The 23,792-nt window shown below is 43.2% G+C and overlaps 1 protein-coding gene across 3 annotated transcripts in view; it reads right to left on the bottom strand.

The window, feature by feature from the left end:
* The window catches only part of ZFC3H1 (zinc finger C3H1-type containing), a 101,533-nt gene that overhangs the window by 36,125 nt on the left and 41,616 nt on the right, over positions 1-23,792 (bottom strand). For all 3 annotated transcript variants that reach the window (XM_056574115.1, XM_056574116.1, XM_056574117.1), the window contains 6 exons: positions 22,592-22,701; positions 17,971-18,102; positions 17,131-17,252; positions 1,635-1,736; positions 531-647; positions 205-388 (listed from right to left, as the gene is read on the bottom strand). In XM_056574115.1, coding sequence (XP_056430090.1) covers positions 205-388; positions 531-647; positions 1,635-1,736; positions 17,131-17,252; positions 17,971-18,102; positions 22,592-22,701 — 767 coding nt within the window. The remainder of the gene's footprint in view (positions 1-204; positions 389-530; positions 648-1,634; positions 1,737-17,130; positions 17,253-17,970; positions 18,103-22,591; positions 22,702-23,792) is intronic.

Genomic DNA, 23,792 nt, shown 5'->3' with positions numbered 1-23,792 from the left:
TATTCCCTTTGTAACTGAGGCGACTATGTCAACCCCAGTTATAAACAAAAAATAATTAAAATCATTCATACTTTATCTAAAAAAATAAAAATAGGTATGAGTAGGGTAAAATGGCCCAGTCTAGAACTAGTTAACATAACGTCCATTATAGACAAGCTTACTATTAAATTACCAAAAGATATTTAGACTAGAAAAGCTACCTACCCTTCATTATGGTTTAGGCACCTATATGTAAGCTTGATCCATAGTTGTATGTCTTGAGGGTTTTCAAGAACACTAGCTTCCAAGTTGGAAATGTCATCGGTTTCGTTTGTGAAATACCTAACATCATCTGAAGTCACAACAGCATCATGAATGGGAACCTTTGTCTTGGTCTCTGGGAGACGTGCTGTAAAGTGCATTAAAAGACAGAAAAAGTGAATCAGACTCAAACGGGAACACTGAGCAGCCTTGACAAGCAGTTATATTTATCTGTATTGCTGTAGTACAGTAACCTTTGTGACGCATATTTATCCCAGAGATAGCCTTACCACAGCTTATTACTTTGGAAGAGTCATCTTCATCGCTGCTGCTACCATCTAACAATGGCTTTTTCCAATACATAGGCTTCCATTTCCGCTTCTCTTTATAGGTAGTGTGGGGTGGCGCTGTGAGATACGAAAGAGACAATTTCATGGATGGAGTCAAGTGGCATCAAATGTAAAACAGTAAAAGTGTATAAAAGCCAAGCATGTGGCATTTTTACTACATGTTAGACAGGCAGAAACCCTGCTATCTTTTTGGGACTTCATTTTTAACACACACTAAAAAATATTTAGCTTTGATCTATTTTTTTTCCTTTGAGGAAATACACCATCCCTTATAAAAGCCAGTGGTTGGCCTGTAAAAAAAACAAACAAAAAAAAACAACAACAACAACAAAAACTACTTTTAAAAGAATGCGTCTTAAATTGAGTTTTTATGTTAACTTTTTTTTTATAGAATTTTGGGTGATTTGTTTTTTAATTAACTATCTAGAGTATAAAATAATCCTGCAATGTTTTAATTTTATTTTTTGAAACTAAAGTTTTATTAAAGTTTTCAACAAACTGGAGGTAACAAGACCAGCATCGGTACATCTCGTAATCTTAAGGCATACGGGGAGCAACCCCATAACAATACACTACAGCATAATAAAAAAACAACTCACTCAAGGTATAGGTCGCCTTGAAAAGCAATAAATCCAGTCTCAAGCATATGGGAATGATAACAGGCTTTTTGTTACACTATCAGTTTCTGGGCAACAACAGGGGTGGAGTGAGGTGCGTTGAAATGTTTTAATTTTCATTCTCACCACTAATCCTAATACTAAAGTTAGACTTCCCATTGTGTGTGTGATAGAGGCAGCTGCTGGAAAGTGACCTGTACAGCCTTACAGGGAAAGGGGACATCAGTAGACAGGGAAAACATTGACATTTGAAAAGGTCACAGAATATGCCCAGTAATGTTTACAATTCAAATAAATGAGACAGCTCCTGTATAATGTTGCCGATGTCCATGGGGCTTGCAGTAAAGCATATCTCTAAATGCTGTTAAAAATAGCTCAGGCAAGATGGCAGCCCCCAAATCAAGGCAAGAGATAGAAGCTTACTCACTGTGATGTCGGCTTTCATTGACATGACTAACAAGAAGAACAGCCATCAGAGCCATGGACATGTGATCCCGATTAACACCAAAGAGTTTGTCAACATATTTTTCTAAGAAAAAATGAAATCCAAGGATTAGGCATGATGGATTGTAATACACACGCATCCTCTCTGCCAAACGTTAATTGTTGTAAGCATTACAGGCAGGCAGAATAGACCTTTTCCGTCTCATGTTCACGAAAATCTAGAGCCCTGGACTATTGATTCTTGTCCTCAAAAATAAAGGGTTAAAAAAAACACATGCAAAAATGAAGGTGCAGTACAATAGGAATAGCGTCCTGCACAGCTGCTCTGTCTCCTAATGCTCAGACTTAGTGAAGACGCTCAATATCCTTCAGTGGGGCGCTCAATCAGAGACAAAACAGTCCAAATCAATAAGAATAAAGAAAACACGATGACACTACTGTGGAAAGCTGTGTAATTTGGGCGCACTTCTTCAGGCCACTCCTCCACTGTCGTCAGTGCCGGTATAAATACACCTGCACATGACGTCAGTGGGCGTATGTAGGTAACCATGCACCGGTCTAATAACATCCTTATGTGAAATGCGTGCACAATAATAAAAAAAGGTTAAAAACATACAAAAATACAATGTATCCAGACTAATATAGTACATCCATTATATAAAAATGCTTAAATCCACCTTATCATTCATCCCGGCCGGGCCCTGCGCACGCACGCGCAGAATCCAGCCGGCCTCCTTCTGCAGAAGACACTTTCTCCTATCTCCCCCGGCAATGGAATGTATCCTATCAACACCAAAGAACTTTAGCACAGAGGTTTTCCCTCCATGCTCTTTATTAACATGCTCTATTAGCCTTGGGCATCCTTTTAATGTTTTGATAGATCTCATGTGTTCACGGAATGGAGTGTGCATAGGCCGTATAGTGCTTCCTATATAGAAGCGGCCACATACACACTCGACTGCGTAAACTACATGATCAGTGCGGCAGGTGATTAGTTCTTTGACTACCACCTCTTGTCCTCCAATTTAATAGTTCTTGCCTTTTTTTTTTTTTAGAAATGGACACCAGTTACTCCCCAGCCAGTCACTACCTTTGTTTTTATCCGACTAGCTCGGATGATACCTTTGTAAGTCAAGCCAAAGATTTAGCCACTCGCCTGGCATTAAGAGGTTATCCAAAAGAAGTTATTAATACAGCATTTGAAAAAGCAGCAAAGAAAAACACCGAACTTTTGCTAAAAGGAAGTGCTAATAAGAAAAGAATTAGAAGAAATCCCCAGTATGATACGGGGGGGCTCTGTGGAAGAGAATATCGGTTCGGATCGATTTTCTTTTGTGTTTGATTTCAGTCCGATGTCGGACACTATCAGGAAAGCTATAAATGATAATTGGTCTGTCCTTCAGAGAGATCCTTTATTGGCAGAAGTAACAAGAGAAACCAGTTATAGCCTTTAGAAAAGTACAAAATCTAGGCAACTCACAAAAAGTAGATTTACATTGGATAAAAACAAAGGTAGTGACTGGCTGGGGAGTACGGCCCCAGTGGGTGATTATTGTTGTGGTAGCTGTAACTGGTGTCCATTTCTAAAAAAAAAAAGGCAAGAACTATAAAATTGGAGGACAAGAGGTGGTAGTCAAAGAACTGATCACCTGCCGCACTGATCATGTAGTTTACGCAGTCGAGTGTGTATGTGGCCGCTTCTATATAGGAAGCACTATACGGCCTATGCACACTCCATTCCGTGAACACATGAGATCTATCAAAACATTAAAAGGATGCCCAAGGCTAATAGAGCATGTTAATAAAGAGCATGGAGGGAAAACCTCTGTGCTAAAGTTCTTTGGTCTTGAGAGGATCCATTCCGTTGCCGGGGGAGATAGGAGAAAGTGTCTTCTGCAGAAAGAGGCCGGCTGGATTCTGCGCAGGACCCGGCCGGGATGAATGATAAGGTGGATTTAAGCATTTTTATGTAATGGATGTACTATATTAGTCTGGATACATTGTATTTTTGTATGTTTTTTATTATTGTGCACGCATTTTACATAAGGATGTTATTAGACCGGTGCATGGTTACCTACATACGCCCACTGACGTCATGTGCAGGTGTATTTATACCGGCACTGACAACAGTGGAGGAGTGGCCTGAAGAAGTGCGCCCAGCGCATGAAATAGCTATAGCTCTCTTGGCATCCCTCTCCCCGATGCTGTAACCTGCCGATGCTTGAATAAACTACACAGCTTTCCACAGTGGTGAGTGCCATTGTGTTTTCTTTATTCTTAAAAATGAAGGTGGCTGTCTCATTAAAGGGGTACTCTGCCGCTCAGCATTTAGAACAAAATGTTCGAAACGCTTAGAGTCGGAAGCTCATGAAGTCATAGCCCTGCTCCCTCATGTTGTCAAGCCCCGACCCCTCAATGCATGTCTATGGCAGAGGGTGTGACAGCCATCACTCCCATAGACATGTATTGAGGGGGTCGGGGCTTGACAACATGAGGGAGCAGGGCTATGGCATCACGAGCTCCCGACTAAGCGTTTCAAACATTTAGTTCCAAGCACTGTGCGGCAGAGTACCCCTTTAATCCCATTAGGACCAAGCCCATTATGACCTTAAGAGAGGTACTCCACTGAAAAACTATTTTCTTTTAAATCAGTATACACATTTTTCTCTTTTCTTTTAAATCAACTGGTGCCAGTAAGTTAAACAGATTTGTCAATTACTTCTATTAAAAAAAAATCCCAATCCTTCCAGTACTTTTTAGATGATGTATACTACAGAGGAAGTTATTTTCTTTTTGAATTTCCTTTTTGTCTGACAACATGCTCTATGCTGACACCTCTGTCCATGTCAGGAAGTGTCCAGAGCAAGTTAGGTTTGCTATGGGGATTTACTCCTACTCTGGACAATTCCTAAAATGGAGAGAGAGGTGTCATCAGAGAACATGTCAGACAGAAAGGAAATTCAAAAAGAAAAGAATTTGCTCTGTAGTATATAGCAGCTGATAAGTACTGAAAGGATTGGGTTCTTTTAATAGAAGTAATTTACAAAATTATTTTATTTTCTGGTGCCAGTTGATATGAGAAAATATTTTCCAGTTCCAAGTTTTTGAAGCACCCCTTTAACCACTTAAGGACTGAGCGTTTTTCCACTTTTGTTTCTCCTCCTCCCCTTTTAAAAATCATAACCCTTTCAATTTTGCACCTTAAAATTCATATGATGGCTTATTTTTTGCACCACCAATTCTACTTTGTAATGACATCAGTCATTTTACCCAAAAATCTACAGCGACGAAATTGAAGAAAAAAAAGGCTATTTGTAACTTTTGGGGGCTTCCATTTCTACGCAATGCATTTTTAGGTAAAAATTATGTAGGTCCATACGATTAGAATGATACCCTACTTACATAGGTTGGGTTTTGTCTTACCTCAGGAAACAATCATAACTACATGCAGGAAAATTTATAAGTTCAAAATTGTCATCTTCTGACCCCTATAACTTTATTTTTCTGCATACGGGGCAGTATATGGGCTAATTTTTTGCACCGTGATCTGAAGTTTTTAGCGGTACCATGTTTGTATTTATCAGACTTTTCGATGTGACCAAAAATAAGCTATTTTGGAATTTTGAATTTTTTTTGCACATACGCCATTGACCGTGCAGTTTGGTTAACGATATATTTTTATAGTTTGGACATCTACGCACGTGGCGATACCACATGTTACTTTTAGCCTCCTCAGGGGACTTTTAGGAGGAATTATTAGATTCCTCATACAGATCAATGTGGTTTCATTGAACTACATTGATCTGTGTGCTCTGCGATCCACCCCACTGGACCACCAGGGATGGTTTCAATTTCTCTTTAGATGCCGCTGGGGGCTGGCATGAAGCGGCCTCGAGTCGGGAGCCTGCACCATACAACTGTTGCTGTCTCAGGACGAGCCAGTTCGTCCTGAGACAGCAACCAGTTAACAACCATGGAAATCTATACTCGTCCATGTGCCGATAACGGGGTACGGCACGGGCACCCGACTCAAGGGCGCTTCATACCGGCCAGCCCCCAGCTGATTCCTGTAGCTGGGGGCCAACGTTAATAGCAGACATGTGGCGTCCATGTGCCGATAACGGGGTACGGCACGGGCACCCGACTCGAGGGCGCTTCATACCGGCCAGCCCCCAGCTGATTCCTGTAGCTGGGGGCCAACGTTAATAGCAGACATGTGGCGATCGCCACGGCCGGCTATTAACCCTTTAGATTTCCGCTGTCAAAGCCGAAAGCGGCGTCCTTTATCCCATCCCTGGTGGTCCAGTGGGGTGGATCGCCCCCCTGCGATCGTGCTGCTGAGGTAGCCTGAGGGCTTACCTCTCGCTTCCACAGCGGCTCCTGCTCTGAGAATGATAAAGCCTGGCAGGATCAGGCTTTATCAATCGAGTGCAGAGCACACAGATCAAAGTGGTTTTATGGAACCACATTGATTTATATGAGGAATCAAATGATTCCTCCTAAAAGTTCCCTAAGTGAACTAAAAGTGTAAAAAAAAAAAAAAAAGTTTAAGAAACACACATTAAGCCCTTTATTAAAACTTTAAATCACCCCCCTTTTCCCAAATTCCATATAAAAAAATTTATAAACACAATAAAAATAAACATGTGGTATTGGCACGAGAGCAAATGTCCAAACTATAAAAATATATATCGTTAATTAAACCGCACGGTCAATGGCGTACATGTAAAAAAAAATTCCTGAGTACAAAATAGCATATTTTTGGTCACTGCACTGCGTAGAAACGGAAGCCCCCAAAATTTACAAAATGGCATTTTTTCTTCAATTTTGTTAATTGGGGACAAAAAAATTAACCCATCATATGGGGTTTTTTTAGGTGCAAAATTGAAAAGGTTATGATTTTTAAAAGGTAAGGAGGAAAAAACTAAAGTGCAAAAAAACAGAAAAACACTTGGTCCTTAACCCCTTAAGGTCCCAGCCAAATTTTCACTGTAGGACCCGGCCATTTTTTGCACATCTGACCACTGTCATTTTAAGCATTAATAACTCTGGGATGCTTTTACCTTTCATTCTGATTCAGAGATTGTTTTTTCGTGACATATTCTACTTTATGTTAGTGGTAAAAAAAAAATTCGATACTTGCATCATTTTTTGGTGAAAAATTCCAAAATTTTATGAAAACATTTTAAATTTTGCATTTTTTTTACTTTGAAGCTCTCTGCTTAAAAGAAATTAATATTCCAAATAAATTATATATTGATTCACATATACATCATGAAGTTGACATGTTTTTACTTTTGGAAGACATCAGAGGGCTTCAAAGTTCAGCAACAATTTTCAAATTTTTCACAAAATTTTCTAAATCAAAATTTTTCAGGAACCAGTTAAGTTTTGAAGTGGATTTGAAGGGCCTTAATATTAGAAATACCCCATAAATTACCCCATTATAAAAACTGCACCCCTCAAAGTATTCAAAATGACATTCAAAAGGTTTGTTAACCCTTTAGGTGTTTCACAGGAATAGCAGCAAATTGAAGGAGAAAATTCTAAATCTTCATTTTTTACACTGGCATGTTCTTGTAGACCCAGTTATTGAATTTTTACAAGGAGTAGAAGGAGAGAAATCTTCCTAATATGTGTAACCCAATTTCTCTTGAGTAAGGAAATATTTCATATGTTCATATCAAGTGTTCGGCGGGTGCACTAGTGGGCTCAGAAGGAAAGGAGCAACAGTGGGATTTTGGAGAGAGTTTTTCTGAAATGGTTTTTGGGGGGCATGTCACATTTAAGAAGCCCCTATGGTGCCAGAACAGCAAAAAAAACAAAACAAAAAAAAAAAACACATGGCATACCATTTTGCAAACTACACCCCTCAAGGAACATAACAAGGAGTACAGTGAGCCTTAACACCCCACAGTTATTTGATGACTTTTCGTTAAAGTTGGATGTGTTAATGATTTTTTATTTTCCACTAAAATGCTGGTTTTCCCCCCAAATTGTAACCCCTTAAGGATCAAGCCAATTTTATTTTTGCGTTTTTGTTTTTTCCTCCTCGCCTTCTAAAATCCATAACACCTATATTTCCATCTACAGACCCATATAAGGGCTTGTTTTTTTGCTTGACCAATTGTACTTTGTAATGAAACCTCTGATTTTACCATAAAATGTACGGCGAACCCAAAATATTTTTTTAGGGAGGAAATTTAAATGAAAAAAATCTAAAACTTTTTGTACAAAATCAGTAATCTAAATTCGCCCTATTTAGACCACCTATAACTTTCATTTTTCCGTATATCGGGCGGTATGAGGACTCATTTTTTGCACTGTCATCTGTACTTTTTATTGATATCACATTTGCACATATGAAACTTATATAATTTTTTATTCATTTTTTGGCAATAAAATTTGACAAAAAAAGCAGCATTTTTTGACTTTTTTTTACGTTTACGCCGTTCACCGTACTGGATTATTAACATTATATTTTGATAGTTTGAACATTTACGAACGCGGCAATACCAAATACGTTTATAAAAAAAAATGTACGCTTTACGCTGGTGGTAAAATGGGAAAAAAGGACAATTTTCATTTTTATTGGGGGAGGGGATTTCTTACTTTTTTTTACTTTTTACATTTTTCAACTTTTTTTTTTTTTTTTTTTTTACACTTTTTATGTCCCCATAGGGGACTATATATAGCAATCATTTAATTGCTAATACTGTTCAGTGCTGATGCATAGGACATAGCACTAATCAGTATTACCGGCTATCTCCTGCTTTGGTCTGCTCTATCTCAGACCAGAGCAGGAGATGCCGGGAGACGGACGGAGACAGGTGAAGGGAACTCCATCCGCCATTACAGAGGATTGGATCGCCGCGGCAGCGCTGCGGGTGATCCGATCATGTATTTTAACATGTGCATTGCCGCAGATGCCGTGATCTGTACTGATCACGGCATCTGAGGGGTTAATAGCGGACATCTGCGCGATTGCGGATTTCAGCCATTACCGGCGGGTCATTGGCTGCTGATAGCAGCCGGAACCTGCTGTGTATGACACGAGCACCGCTCCGATGCTCGTGGTCATACACAGGACGTAAATGTACGTCCTGGTGTGCAAAGTACCGCCAAACCAGGACGTACATTTACGTCCGTGGTCATTAAGGGGTTACATTTTTACAAGGAGTAATAGGAGAAAATGCCCCCCAAAATTTGTAACCTCATCTCTTCTGAGTATGGAAATACACCATGTGTGGACGTCAAGTGCACTTCTGGTGCACTACGATGCTCATTAGAGATTGGAGTCACATTTTGGCTTTTGGAAAACAAATTTTGCTGAAATGGTTTTTGGGGGGGCATGTCGCATTTAGGAAGCCCCTATGGTGCCAGAACAGCAAAAAAAATAAATAAATAAACACACATGGCATACTATTTTGGGAACTACACCCCTCAAGGAACGCAACAAGGGGTACAGTGAGCCTTAACGCCTCACAGTTTGCAACTTTTTGTTAAAGTTGGATGTGTAAATGAAAAAAAATAAAAATTTCACTTAAATGCTGGTTTTTCCCTAAATTTTACATTTTTACAAGGGGTAATAGGAGAAAATGACCCCCAAAATTTGTAACCCCATTTTTTTATGGTTACAAATTATGAAAATACCCCATGTGTGGACTAAAGTGCTCTGCTGGCGCACTACAATGCTCAGAAGAGAAGGAGCGCCATTGCGCTTTTGGAAAGAGAATTTGAAATACGACAGGGCTCCGAAGTGAGAGAGCGCCATGCGCATTTGAGGACTTAATTAGGGATTGCATAGGGGTGGACATTGGGAATCAATGGCGTAGAATACCCCTAACAGGATGCCTCCAGCTGTTGCTAAACTCCCAGCAAGCCTGGACAGTCAGTGGCTGGAAATGCTGGGAGTAGTTGTTTTGCAACAGCTGGAGGCTCCGTTTTGGAAACACTGCCGTACAATACGTTTTTCATTTTTATTTGGGGGGGGGGGGGGGGGGCGCAGTAAGGAGGTGTACATGTAGTGTTTTACCCTTTATTATGTGTTAGTGTAGTGTTTCTAGGGTAAATTCGCACTGCCGGGGTTTACAGCGAGTTTCCCGCTAGGAGTTTGCGCTGCGGGAAAAAATATGCCGCAGCTCAAACTTCAAGCAGGAAATTTACTGTATTACTGTAAACCCGCCCGTATGAATGTACCCTGCACATTCACATGGGGGGGGGGGGGGGGGGGGGCAAACCTCCAGCTGTTTCAAAACTACAACTCCCAGCATGTACTGACACACCGTGCATGCTGGCAGTTGTACTTTTGCAAAGGGTGGAGGCACACTGGTTGGAAAAAGGAGATTTTTTTGTACACACCGTAAAATCTCCTTCTCGTAGCCTTCATTGGGGGACACCTAACTGATGGGTATATGCTCCTGCCACTAGGAGGCGCTGACACTAGGAAAAGAAAAGTCGGCTCCTCCCTGGCAGGATATACCCGCCCTCCTGCAGTGAGGTAACCAGTTTTGTCACAAAGCAGTAGGAGAAGTCAACGAGGAAAGACGTCCGAAGGACCCTAGAAGGAATCCCAGAGGAGCCAAGAAGCAGAGAAGAAAATAAATGGGTGGGTGCGGTGTCCCCCAATGAAGGCTACGAGAAAGAGATTTTACGGCGAGTCCAAAAAAATCTCCTTTTCTCGGTCGCTCATCATTGGGGGACACCTAACTGATGGGACGTACCAAAGCAGTCCCCTAGGGTGGGAAAACAACCACCAGCGAAAAGGAGCCAGTCCCAAGACTGAACTCACATGTCCGCAAGGCCTGCGGACGAGCCCCAGGTCAAAGACACACTACGCCCAGAAAAATGGGCTCCCAGAAGAGCTCTCGTCCAAGGAAATGGACCAGGACCCAAAAGGAAAAGTCCGTCCTCTGTAGAGACCAAAGGCACCCGGGGTCATATAGAGAGACCAGAAACCACCGGAAAAAGGTACCACCCCGACGAATGGATCGCGGAGGAGTCGGGGCCGGGCCACAACAAATGTCCAAGACCTGAACCATACCAAGGCTCAAGGAATCGGAAAGCCACCGGAAAGGCACGGACCAATAGAGAGACCAGAATGGTCCGAGTAGACCAGAGGATCCTGAGGAACATCCTGTCAGAACGGGAACGGAGGGAGAATACTGCGGTGTCAAAGCAGTACGACTGACACAGACAAAAGGTTAAGAAGGACAACCCTACCAGGGAGAGCACTAGGCTGAGATAGCGGACAAAAAACGCACAAGCCTAGGCAGTAAAATCACTGTTGAATGTACTTCAGCAAAAGAAAAACAAAAATAGTCAGACCAACGACAAAAGGGGATCGGCAAGCATGCTAGGCGCAGAAGGAACCGGGAATGCAAGTACAGGGTGGCCGAAGCCCCCAGGCTCCAGCAGCAACCCTCGCTGACTGGAGGGGCCACCTTCGTCCCAGAGGGGCTGGAATCCCGTACACCGAAGGTGGGAAACAAAAACAAGACGTGTTGAGAGCCATTCCACCACATCAGAAAGTGACGAATAGGCACCTGAGTCACCCTGAACAGGTATCCCTGGAGGGAACACCCGGAAGTACAGTGAGGGGCTGGACCGACAGGCCCCATGTCGGAGCAGAAGTGCTCACCCGCCTCGAAACCGCGGGGCGAAACACCAGAAGAAGGTTGGCTCTACTCCTACAAAGCGGTCCTAGCACATGTAGGAACACAGACGTGGGGACCCCACGACAACAGTGGCGCACCAGGATTGTAGACACTAAAGAAACCGCAGACATCCAAGGGACCAGCAGGGAGCTACACCCCCAGCAGACCAACAGCGCAATCCAAGAAAGGAGAACAGAACTGTGTGGCCTACTGGTATGGGTCCATAGGAGACAAAGGAACTCTCCGACAGACGCCGCACACAGCAGTGAGGAACCGAAACTGCAGAAGCAGATACACCAGCTGTTTGATGGAAGACAGGCGGTGTAGAGAAACATGCAGGCCACTGCCCAGCTCACTGGCATGGATGGACAGAAGACAACTATGCATACCATCGACACTGCGCTCAGTAGTGAGGAACCGGAACCCCAGGCGCAGATACATCAGCCATTTGACGTATGACATGCGGCGGAAGCAACCATGAAGACCACTGTCTGGCTTACTGGCATGGAAGCACAGAAGACAACTATTCAGTCCATCGGTACCCTGCCCAGTATTGAGGCACTGGAACCCCCGCCGCAGACACATCAGCTGTTTGATGCATGACAGGTGGAGTAGGCAACAAGGCAGACCACCGTCTGGCCTACTGGCATGGATCCACAGAAGACGACTATTCTAGACATCGGCACCTCGCTCAGTAGTAAGACATCGGCCGTGAAGTATGTGACAGGCGATGCAGGAAACCATGCAGACTACTGTCCGGCTTACTGGTATGGGTCCGTAGGAGACAAGGGTCCTTAAGGCACAGCAGGTCAGTTCTCCACATATCGCACCCAGCAGTGGGGTATCGGAACTATAGTCACAGATACATCAGCCGTGAGACGTGTAATAAACGGCAGAGGAAACCATGCAGACCACTGTCTGGCTTACTGGTACGGGTCCTGAAGACACATCAGGACAGTTCTCCATATACCACACCCAGCAGTGGGTTATCCGAACACCTCAGCTGTAAAACATGTGATAAACGGCAGAGGAATCATGCAGACCACTGTCTGGCTTACTGCTATGGGACCTTAAGACCCATCGGGTCAGTTCTCCATAAACCGCACCCAGTAGTGGGGTATCAGAACTGCAGCCCCAAAACAACAGCCGTGAGTCGTTTGACAAAAGGCAGAGGAAACCATGCAGACCACTGTCTGACTGACTGGTATGTGACCCTAGTAGAGAAGGGTTCTGCCTTCTGCACCTAGCAGCAGCAGAGGTACCGGAGCGTTAGCTGCTAAGGTGGCAGCTGCAAGATGAAGACAGGCGAGGTCCCCATGTAGCACAGAGATACGATGATTAAACCCTGTCCACACCGGGATATTGCCCCAGAACCTAGCACTGGAGAGGTTCCGGAGCACTAGACGCGTAGTCTGGACAAGGGATCACACAACATAAAACCAAGAACACCCCTTCAGGGTGGTTGGCAGAAATGACAGATGAGGATCTGTCAAGAATGTCGTGGGGATAGACAAGGTATGGCACTGACTCTATAGACACCAAGGGACCGTACGTCCCGGGCAAAAACCTGCCACGGCACAATGCCGGATGCCCGAGGGATATGTAAGCCGCTCATACATAGCGTGTATAGCTGGTATGGCCGACAGGCCAAGGCTGCAATAATTTAGAGTGCAAATACTACAATTGCAGGTGAGGAAAGTTTTTTTTTAATTTTTTTTAAACCTGCCTGCCGTACAGTAAATAGTTAAAATGCTGCTCCCTTATATTGCCACAGTGTGTCTGCTGGGGAATTTTCATGAGTTCCCCTAAGCCTCACAGACACAGGCAGAAGCGGCACAGAGCAGCACGCTTAGAAGCGCCTGCTAAGCCGCCGCCTAGCTCCGAGGCTAGGGAAAAAGATGGCCTGGGGGAGAGTAGCTCCCCCAAGGCTGCAGTTCAGGGAGCCGACGGCGACGCTGAGAGAGACAGCGGCGCCGTTCCAGAATGGGTGAGGGGCGGAGCTAAGCTCTGCCGGATGGAAGACATGGCGGCCCGGAGAGGAGAAGCTCCCTCTGGGTCGCAGAACAGGGAGCCAACGGTGCCGCTCAGGGAACGAGCGGTGCCGCTCCCGAAAGAAAGGGGCGGAGCTAAGCTCTGCCGTAAAACTGACATGGCGGCCCCGAGAGGAGAAGCTCCCTCCGGGCCGCAGATCAGGGAGCCAACGGCGCCGCTCAGGGAACGAGCGGTGCTGCTCCCGAAAGTAAGGGGCGGAGCTAAGCTCCGCCGGAAAACCAACATGGCGGCCCGGAGAGGAGAAGCTCCATCCTGGCCGCGGTTCAGGGAGCCAACGGCGCCGCTCAAGGAACGAGCGAGGCCGATCCCGAATGTAAGGGGCAGAGCTAAGCTCCGCCGGAAAACAGACATGGCAGCCCGGAGAGGAGAAGCTCCCTCCGGGTCGCAGTTCAGGGAGCCGGCGGCGGCACCGCTCCCCAATAGGTGAGGGGCGAAGCTAGAAGGCCGAGGGCTGCTCTGTTACAGAGCACCACTGACCCACGCAGAAAAGGGCGGAGCTAAACTCTGCTGCTTACATGGCTCCACTTGCAGCCATATTAGAGCGTGCAGGCACTGGGAGAAGAAGGGCGGAGCCATGACCCCCGCACCTAACGCACTTGCAAGCCCCACAGACACCCGCGGAAATGAGCAGGGGACGCCATAATCCCTGCAACACCCGCCGGAGGGAGCCGCTGCAAGGGCCGGCGGCTGCCCTCAGTGTATCCCAATCACAGGACACAGCCCCCATACATAAGGACCACAATCACATAATACAATCCCCACACATAAGGACCCAGCACATAATACAGTCCCCACACAGAAGGACTTCAATAAAGGACAGAGTCCCTTAGTAGAGGGAGGGGGGGGGGGGGGGGGGAATACCTACTTAACTGAAGACGCCAGTTTCTCATACTCACCTAATCATCTCAGGTGTCTTCAACCAGCTTATGGCCACGCTACATCATACAGGGCTACAGATGGTGGTGCGAGCAGGGGCAGTGGGGGACCCGGACCCAGGGTGCAACCTCCAGCGCTGGCCGTTGGCGGGACGTGGTTGACGGTGCATACTCTATGACCCGTGCCCCTTAGCCGCATATGGGGAAACAGGCAGCGCCATGCTCCTGTCGCCCCACCTGAAAAGTGAAATAAAAGGGAGTAAAGAATCTAAGTAAACAGCCCTAACTAGAAAATAATAAAAATACCAGGTCTGGAGAGAACCAGACCGTGTCCACCTCCTAGATGACACTAGAAAAAACTGGTTACCTCACTGCAGGAGGGTGGGTATATCCTGCCAGGGAGGAGCCGACTTTTCTTTTCCTTGTGTCAGCGCCTCCTAGTGATAGGAGCATATACCCATCAGTTAGGTGTCCCCCAATGAAGAGCGACCGAGAAACCTTCAGTTAGGTTTTATTACCTAACTCAGTATTTTCCAACCAGTGTGCCTCCAGCTGTTGCAAAACTAAAACTCCCAGCGTGTACTGAAGGCCGAAGGGTAATGTTGTAGTTTTGCAATATCTGGAGGGCTACAGTTTAGAAACCACTGTATAGTGGTTTCAAATTGTAGTCCTCCAGATGTTGCTAGGCAACTCACCGGCTTCCGTAGGATCCAGGGAGCTGCATTGCCGTCCTCTGCTACCGCCGATCTCCGCCGATGGGTAAGTGGACCTTCGGCGGGTGTGGGTGGGCAGAACGGGGAAATTGAAAGTTAACACACCCCCCCCCCCATATGCTATTGGTTGTCGCTTCTAGACAACCAATAGCAGGGATAGGAGGTGTGGCACCCCTGCCACCTCACTCCTATCCCTTCAGGGGATCATGAGTGTCTTGGACAATCCCGATCCCCCTTATTTTCCGGGTCACAGGGGATCTGTATGACCTGGAATTGCCCCAAATCGCCGGTGTGAATTCACCCGCGATTGCAGACATTGGGGGGGGTTTCGTCTGGGCATTTGCACAGGGTGCCTGCTGATTGATGTCAGCAGTCACTCTGGTCCGGTCCCAAACCCGCTAGAGGCGGGGACCAAAATTCCCACGGGCGTGGGGTCCTTAGGTACCAGGGTGTAACAGCATACCTGTACGCCCTGGGTCTTTAACTGGTTAAGGGGTTTTAAAGGACCAGAGAATTTTTTGCACATCGGATCACTGTTACTTTAAGCATTAATAACTCTGGGATGCTTTTACTTATTAATTTGATTCAGAGATTGTTTCTTCGTGACATATTCAACTTTATGTTAGTGGTAAATTTTCGTCCATACTTGCATCATTTCTTGGTGAAAATTTCCAAAATTGTATGAAAAATTTGAAAATTTAGCATTTTTCTAACTTTGAAGCTCTCTGCTTGTAAGGAAAATAGACATACCAAATAAATTATATATTGATTCACAAATACAATATGTCTACTTTATGTTTGCATCATAAAGTTGACATTTTTATTTTTGGAAGACAGAAGGCTTCAAAGTTCAGCAGCAATTTTCCAATTTTTCACAACATTTTGAAAATCTGAATTTTTATGGGACTAGATCAGTTTTGAAGTGGATTTGAGGGGCATTCATATTAGAAATACCCCATAAATGACCCCATTATAAAAACTGCACCCCTCAAAGTATGCAAAATGACATTCAGAAAGTGTGTTAACCCTTTAGGTGTTTCACAGGAATAAAAGCAAATTGATAGAGAAAATTCAAAATCTCCACTTTTTTACACTAACATGTTCTTGTAGACCTAGTTTTTTGAATTTTTTACAAGGGATAAAAAGAGAGAAATCTTCCCAAAATGTGTAACCCAATTTCTCACGAGTAAGGAAATACCTCATATGTTTGTGTCAAGTCTTCTGCGGGCGCAGTAGAGGGCTCAGAAGGGAAGGAGCGACAATGGGATTTTGTAGAGTGAATTTTGCTGAAATGGTTTTTGGGGGTCATGTCACATTTAGGAAGCCCCTATGGTGTCATAAAAGCAAAAGAAAACACCCATAGGTATACTATTTTGGATTATTTTGGACTATTTTGGAAACTACACCCCTTACAAGAGGTACAGTGAGCCTTAACACCCCACAGATGTTTGATGACTCGGTAAATTTGGATGTGTAAATTAAATTTTTCACACAATGCAATTTTCCTCCCCAAATTTATCATTTTTACAAGAGGCAATTAGAGAAAATGGTGTAACAAATTATGGGGGCTTTTGTTTCTATTACCCCTTGTGAAAATAAAAAATTTGGGAAAACACCAGCATTTTAGTGAAAAAATACAAATTTTTTTCTTCCAACTTTAACAAAAATTCTTCAAACACCTGTGGGGTGTTAAGGCACACTATACCCTGTGTTACGTTCCGTCAGGGGTGTAGTTTTCAAGATCTAGTCACGTGTTTTTTTTTCTTTTGCGTTCTTCAGAACCGCTGTAACGATCAGCCACCCCTCTGCAAATCACCTCAAATGTACATGGCGCTCTTAACTCTTGAGCCTTGTGTGCCCGCAGAGCATTTTACATCCACATATGGGGTATTTCCGTACTCAGGAGAAATTGGGGGTCTTTTTTCCTTTTACCTCTTGTGAAAATGAAAAGTATGGGGCAACACCAGCATGTAAAAAATAGAACTTTTTTCCAACAACATGCTGGTGTAGACCCCAACTTTACCTTTTCATAAGGGGTAAAAGGAGAAAAAGCCCCCCAAAATGTGTTAGGCAATTTCTCCCCCGAGTACGGAAATACCCGTACTCCCTGTGTCCTTATGGGGTTAAGGCCAAAAAGTGCGGTGTTCTTAAGGGGTTAAGAAAAGCAAAAATCGAGTATTTACCTGCTGCGGCTATAATTTCTTCTTCCGTGCTGTTTTCAGAACATCCAATAAGGTCCAAATTGTAAGATAATATATCTTGAAATAATTGCTTCCTGCTTAGTGTACAGTCACGCATATGCTGCCTAGAAAGACAAAAAATGTGTTAAAGGGTACGGGAGGGAACTGAACTTATCAAACACTTATCCCCTATTAGCAGGATAGGGGATAAAAGTCTAATTGTGGGGGGTCTGACAGCTGGGACCCCAGTTACTTGTCTGTCTTTGGCAGGCTCCAGCCCTCACCTTTATGTACGAGAGCAAGTGATGGCACACTCAGCCAGTGACTAGCTGAGACATCGCTGTAGCCAGTAATTGTCTGAGCAGGCAGTCACTTGTTTTTGTCCAGGAAGGTGGGGGCCGCAGCACGCCGAGGATTGGGGATAGGGGATAAGTGTTTCATAAGTTCAGGTCTCTGGAGTACCTCTATTTATGGCATTGCTTTTTCCGCAATAAAAGGGTTATCTACAGAAAACTTTTATCACCTGGTAACAGTAACGTGCACACATCCTCCATTGTGAGTGTACGTTCCTATAGAAAATATATGCTCTGTTTTCTATGTTGAGCTCTCTGAACCAATCAAAAACAAACCAGCATTCAGTTGCCAATTCTGCCCCTTCACCTAAAATCAATGAGCGCCTCAGCACGCGAACCCCCATTAATCAAAACTTTTCACATGTCAAAGTTCATTTGAAAATGATGGGTACCCATTAAATAGCGATTGCCCTAAAGTTACCAGCCCTCATACTGCCCTTAGAAAGCCAAGGGTGAACACAGTGACAGTTGACACAAGTTCAGTACTTACCACTGGCAGTCATCATCATTACACGTGCCTGTAAGATCAAACCGACAGAAGAAAGTTTTGGGTTCGATCATGTTGCTGTAGGAAACAGAGCTCAGCAGCAGTTTTTCTTTTGTACGGAAATACGGACTAAACCTGAAAAACAGGTAACAATACAAATTAACATTTGTCTATTGATGGCAATATACAATTTTATAGTATGTAGTACCAATCAGATATAAATGCATCAATATATCATGTATTACATATAAGAGAAAGTGAATCTTGTGGCATCAAGTCAGGTTGCTGCTTAATTTGTCACCTAGCAGTAATTCCAGGGCTGTGGAGTCGGTAGATAAATGTTCCGACTCCACAGTTTTTGTACTTCCGACTCAGACTCCCCAACTGCTCTGTATTAATATGCGAATGTATTTATAAACCCCTACAGTTTAATCCAAGAAGCTGTTCCACCAAGTTCTTCTAAGCTCTTCTAGCACAGAGAGGTAGTTGGGCAGAAGCTGCTGCCTTCTTTTTGTGCGCTGATCTGCTGCTGAAGATAGGGCAGTGGGAGGATCCAGGAAGGGACACGCCCCCTCCCATAGACTTGTATTGAGGGGGCGGAGCCGTGACATAACGATGCTCCGGCCCCTGTATTGCCCGTCATTACGCTCAGAGCGAACTCGCTCTGTGCAGTAATGATAGCGTGGTGTCGCAGCGGCGATCCCGGGGGTCCCCAACAGCGGAACCCCGGCGATCTGACATCTTATCCCCTATCCAAAGGGGCGGAGTAACAGGAGAAATAGTGCATGTACTATTTCTCCCGTTACTATCTTCAGTCACAAAATAACGGCAGTTATTAATAACGGGCTATAACGGGTTAAAACAGCTATTAGAAAAGTCCCATAGACTTTAATGGGATTTTCTAACGGCCGTATAGGATTTTGTAACTGCCATTTTCAGCTAATTCAGACGGAACTTTGTACGGATCTTTAAAACGGAGTAAATTTGTAGTGTGAAACAAGCCTTAGACGTCACGATCAAAGTTGATTGCGGCATCTAAAATGAAACAAACAATCCCTGCAGCTCAGCGGAGAGGACATCGGGATGGCCCTTACCTGCCTCCTCGCTTTGAAGGCTAGAGCAGCAGAGCATCGATAACACTGCTCAATGCTGAGCCAAAGCTCAGCATTAATCAGTGTATGCAATCAAAAGTTTGCATGGTATAGCCCCCTATAGGGGAAAAAAGAAAAAGTAGTAAAATGTGTAAAAAAAAAAAAAAAAAAGTTAGTGTATGAGCCCCGCCCCTAATAAAAGTTTGAATCACACCCCTTTACATTTTTTAAATAAAATAATGTAATAAAAAATAAGCAAACATGTGGTATAGTCACATGCGTAAATGTCCGAACTATTAAAATATAAGGTTTGTCGATGGCGTACATGTAAAAAAATTCCAAAGTCCAAAATTGTGCATTTTTGGCCACATATACCATAAAAAATGTCATAAAATGCGATCAAAAAGTCCCATCAAAACATAAATGGTACCAATAAAAACTACAGATCACGTGTATATAGCCCCTTATGGAGAAAGAAAAAAAAAGTTATGGGGGTCAGAAGATGACAAGTAATTAAGATTTTTTATTTTTAAATTAGAAAAATTAAATAACTACATAAATTGCGTATCCTTGTAATTAAATGGACCTACAGAATAAAGATAAGGTGTAATTTTTACCAGAAAAAAAGCACTTTGTAGAAACAGAAGCCTGTTTCTGTTTCAAAATGGCGCTTTTTTCCCCCCCCCATTTAACCCCAATAAAGTTTTTCCGGTTTCGCTGCAGATTTGGTTATAAAATAGGTAAAGTCATTACAAAGAACAGTTAGTGATACAAAAGTCCTCATATAGGTCTGTAGGTGCAAAACCACTTTGCTGAGCATTTCTCGCTCACTCTAGCAGTTAACAGAGGGGTCCCAGCAACCACACCCCAAATGATCAAAACTTTTGGCACTTGTCCATGACATGTCAGTTTTTTTTTAAAGGAAATCAGTCACCAGTGTCACCTGCACTAAACTGTCAGTAGCGACAGGTAGTGCAGGTGACACTAGTGACAACGGTACTCACCTTGTCCCGTTCCATGGCGGTGATCTTCTGTAATCTCATCCATTAGCTGAGCTCTGGGAACCCGGCTTGGGAAACAGGCGGAGCTTAGTGATTTCACAGCTGCTGTTCACTCACAGCGGGACCCAGCAGGGAGCAGCAGCGGTGACGTCAATAAGCTCCGCCCTTGCCCCAAGCCACTATTGTTCTCTGCTGGGGTCTTGCTGTAAGAGAACAGCAGCGGTGATGTCACTAAGCTCTGTCCGTGCCCAAAGCCAGATGCCTGGAGCGAAGCTAATGGATGAGATTACAGGAGATCCCCGCCACGAAACAGGACAAGGTAAGTACAGTTGTCACCAGTTTCACCTGCACTACCTGTCAGTACCGCTGGTGACAGATTTCCTTTAAATGACAGTAACACCAACACCTAAATCTGTATAGTCTTAGGGAAAGGAGGAGGGAGCATGAGCAATATCTTTGTTCCTGTACATTAGTAACTGACCTTATTAACAAATGCCTTACTTTTATATGTTTGCAAAGTAAAAACAAAACAATTTTAACACTAGCTTTAGAAACTCCATTTGTTGTATAAAAATAAGAAATTTGAAACAAAACAAAGCTAAAATCCCAAACTGGACAATAAATGCAGCACTTTAAGTATAGTGAAAGGAGGCCACCTTGTGTGCAAGTATGGTATAAACAGTCTTTGCTTCTAACAAGACTAAGCAATACTATAGAAAACATATGTATACTGTAGGGGCACAATCATCATATAAAAGCACAAAAAAGCTATGCAAATGTGGTTGTTATAGCTAGATTTGGGTAATACTTGTACCTTTTTTATTATTCTCTTTAATGGAGAGAATTTTGTTTATACAGATACGGTTACAGTTGCATCTTGCATTTCAGTCAGAACTAACCAAATAAAAATAAGGAAACACTGAACATGCACGCAGCATTACGTTTGGAAATGCAGCAATGTCAGCTGGATGACTCCACATTAGGGTGCGTTCACACTGAGTAATTCAAGAGGAATTTACTTGAGTAATTCCTCTTGAATTCTCCGCTCCAAATTAAGCAACATATCCTCTTCCCATTGACTGCAATGTGTTTTACGCTTTCCTGATTACATTGTGGAAATTCCGCTTGTGGAATTCCGACACGGAATTCCTTTCCGCTTGCAGAACATGTTCATTCTGCGGGTAGAATCCAACAGAAGTCAACAGGAAAAAAAAATTCTGCCCGACAGTTTTCGCACAGAAAAAAAAAGGGGAAATTCTAAATGGTGGTTGAAGCCCGACAAAAAAATAAATAAATAAAAAAATTAAAAGTTCCTCCTATATTCCACGTGGAAAAAGAAACAAATTCCTCTGCAGAATTTTTAACGGGATACTCCGGTGGAATTTTTTTTTTTTTTTTTAATAAACTGATGCCAGAAAGTTAAACAGATTTGTAAATTACTTCTATAAAAAAAATTCTTAAAGGGGTATTCCAAGCCAAAACTTATTTATATATCAACTGGCTCCGGAAAGTTAAACAGATTTGTAAATTACTTCTATTAAAAAATCTTAATCCTTCCAATAGTTATTAGCTTCTGAAGTTGAGTTGTTGTTTTCTGTTTAACTGCTCAATGATGATGTCACGTCCCGGGAGCTGTGCAGTTCCTATGGGGATATTCTCCCATCATGCACAGCTCCCGGGACGTGACATCATCATTGAGCAGTTAGACAGAAAAATTCAGAAGCTAATAACTATTGGAAGGATTAAGATTTTTTAATAGAAGTAATTTACAAATCTGTTTAACTTTCCAGAGACAGTTGATTTTTATTTATATATATATATATATATATATATATATATATATATATATATATATATATATATATATATATATATTATATATATAAGTTTTTGCCTGGAATACCCCTTTAATCCTTCCAGTACTACTTAGCGGCTGTATACTACAGAGGAAATTATTTTCTTTTGGGATTTATTTTCTGTCACAATCACAGTGATCTCTGCTGACACCTCTGTCCAGAGGAGCATATGTTTGCTATGGGGATTTTCTCCTGCTCTGGACAGTTCCTGACATGGACAGAGGTGTCAGCAGAGAGCACTGTGGTCATGACAAAAATCCCAAAAGGAAAGAATTTCCTCTGTAGTATACAGCCACTAACAAGTACTGGAAGGATTAGGAATTTTTTTTATAGAAGTCATTTACAAATCTGTTTAACTTTCTGGCATCAGTTGATTTTTTTTTTAAGTTTTCCATCGGTGTACCCCTTTAAAAGAGAATTCCTCTCCAATTTCTCAGTGTGAACGTACCCTTATCCTTGTTGCTGAGGAAATTTCCCTGCAGCAATATTGGTTACGTTGCCTAAGTATTCTTGTTAAGGAAAAGGCCCAAATGCAATAAAACACTGGATCACCATCCAACTAAAGAGGAGAGTACATTTTTCTACAGTTTTATTATTTAGATTTTTTTTTACTTTAATAACTCCTTTTTTTAAACACTAACATATTCCTATAGAAGTACACATTTGTTTTTCTTACCTATAAGATTTGAAAGTCAAAAGTGGACTATGGTAAGGACCAAAAGGCAATGGTCTTGCATCAGTCTGTTTTGTTTGGATGTTAAATAACTCTACATCCATAGGCATTTCCTGAAGAAGAAGAAGAAGAAAAAAGTAAAAACTGAGAAGCATATAATATAATGTTATTGATGTTATGATACGGTGTCTCCTATAGGAAGAATAAGGGAAAGTTAACAATTGCAGAAAATTACTTTTCATCCTGCCTGAACCAGTAGTCATTAAAGTGATCCCAAGCAGGATCTTTCTGCCAACCTTGACTGATCAATCTCTCACTATACCCAAATAGAGAGATCTATGAAGCAAGGCCAATGGGGTGAGAAAGAGGCCATCAAGGACCACCCCGATGACTCAGTTCAGTTAGCATTAAACTGATGATTGGTTACCTTTAAAACCATTAGCCCAAAATTAAAAAGGACAGTAGTAATTTATATAATACATGGATAATGATCATATAAAGCCATTAATTACCACATAATTGTTTGGCTACTTTTTTAAATCAAAAAGATACAAGAAATCAAAAGTCTTTATACCCTTGAATGTTTTGCCTTGATACAGGCACACAAAGTGACACACACATTAAAATGGCAATTAAAAGGTAAATTTTTCACACTGGTGGCTTTTTAACCCCTTAAGGACTCAGTTCATTTGACCTTAAAGGGGTACTCCAGTGCTCCGGCATCCTGAACATTTTGTTCAGAACGCTCGGAGCCTGCGATTGTAACATCTTACCTCCTCCATTCACGTCTATGGGAGGGGGTGTGTTGACTGACACGCCCCTCTGTAGACAAGAATGGAGGGGGCAAGGCCGTGAGGTCACAACCACTGCCGCAGGGACTCAGCGTTTGTTTAGAACGCCGGGTGTTGCGGAAGGGGGGGGGAGGGCCCAGCAGCGGTCAGACATCTTATCCCCTATCCTTTGGATAATGGATAAGATATCTAGCAGCTGAGTACCCCCCTTAAAGGAGTACTCCACTGGCCAGCATGGAACGAAATGTTCCAAGCGCTGTTTTTACGCTGCAGGGGTCGGCTACGCCCACACGTGATGTCACAGCCACACACCCTGAATGCAAGCCTATGGGTGGGGGCTTGACGGCTGTCACACCCCCTCCCATACACTTGCATTAAGGGGGCGTGGCTGTGACATCACAAGGGGGTATGAC

Source organism: Hyla sarda, chromosome 4, assembly GCF_029499605.1.
Source record: "Hyla sarda isolate aHylSar1 chromosome 4, aHylSar1.hap1, whole genome shotgun sequence".
NCBI classification, from domain to species: domain Eukaryota; kingdom Metazoa; phylum Chordata; class Amphibia; order Anura; family Hylidae; genus Hyla; species Hyla sarda.
This window is presented reverse-complemented; position numbering and strand designations above follow the sequence as displayed.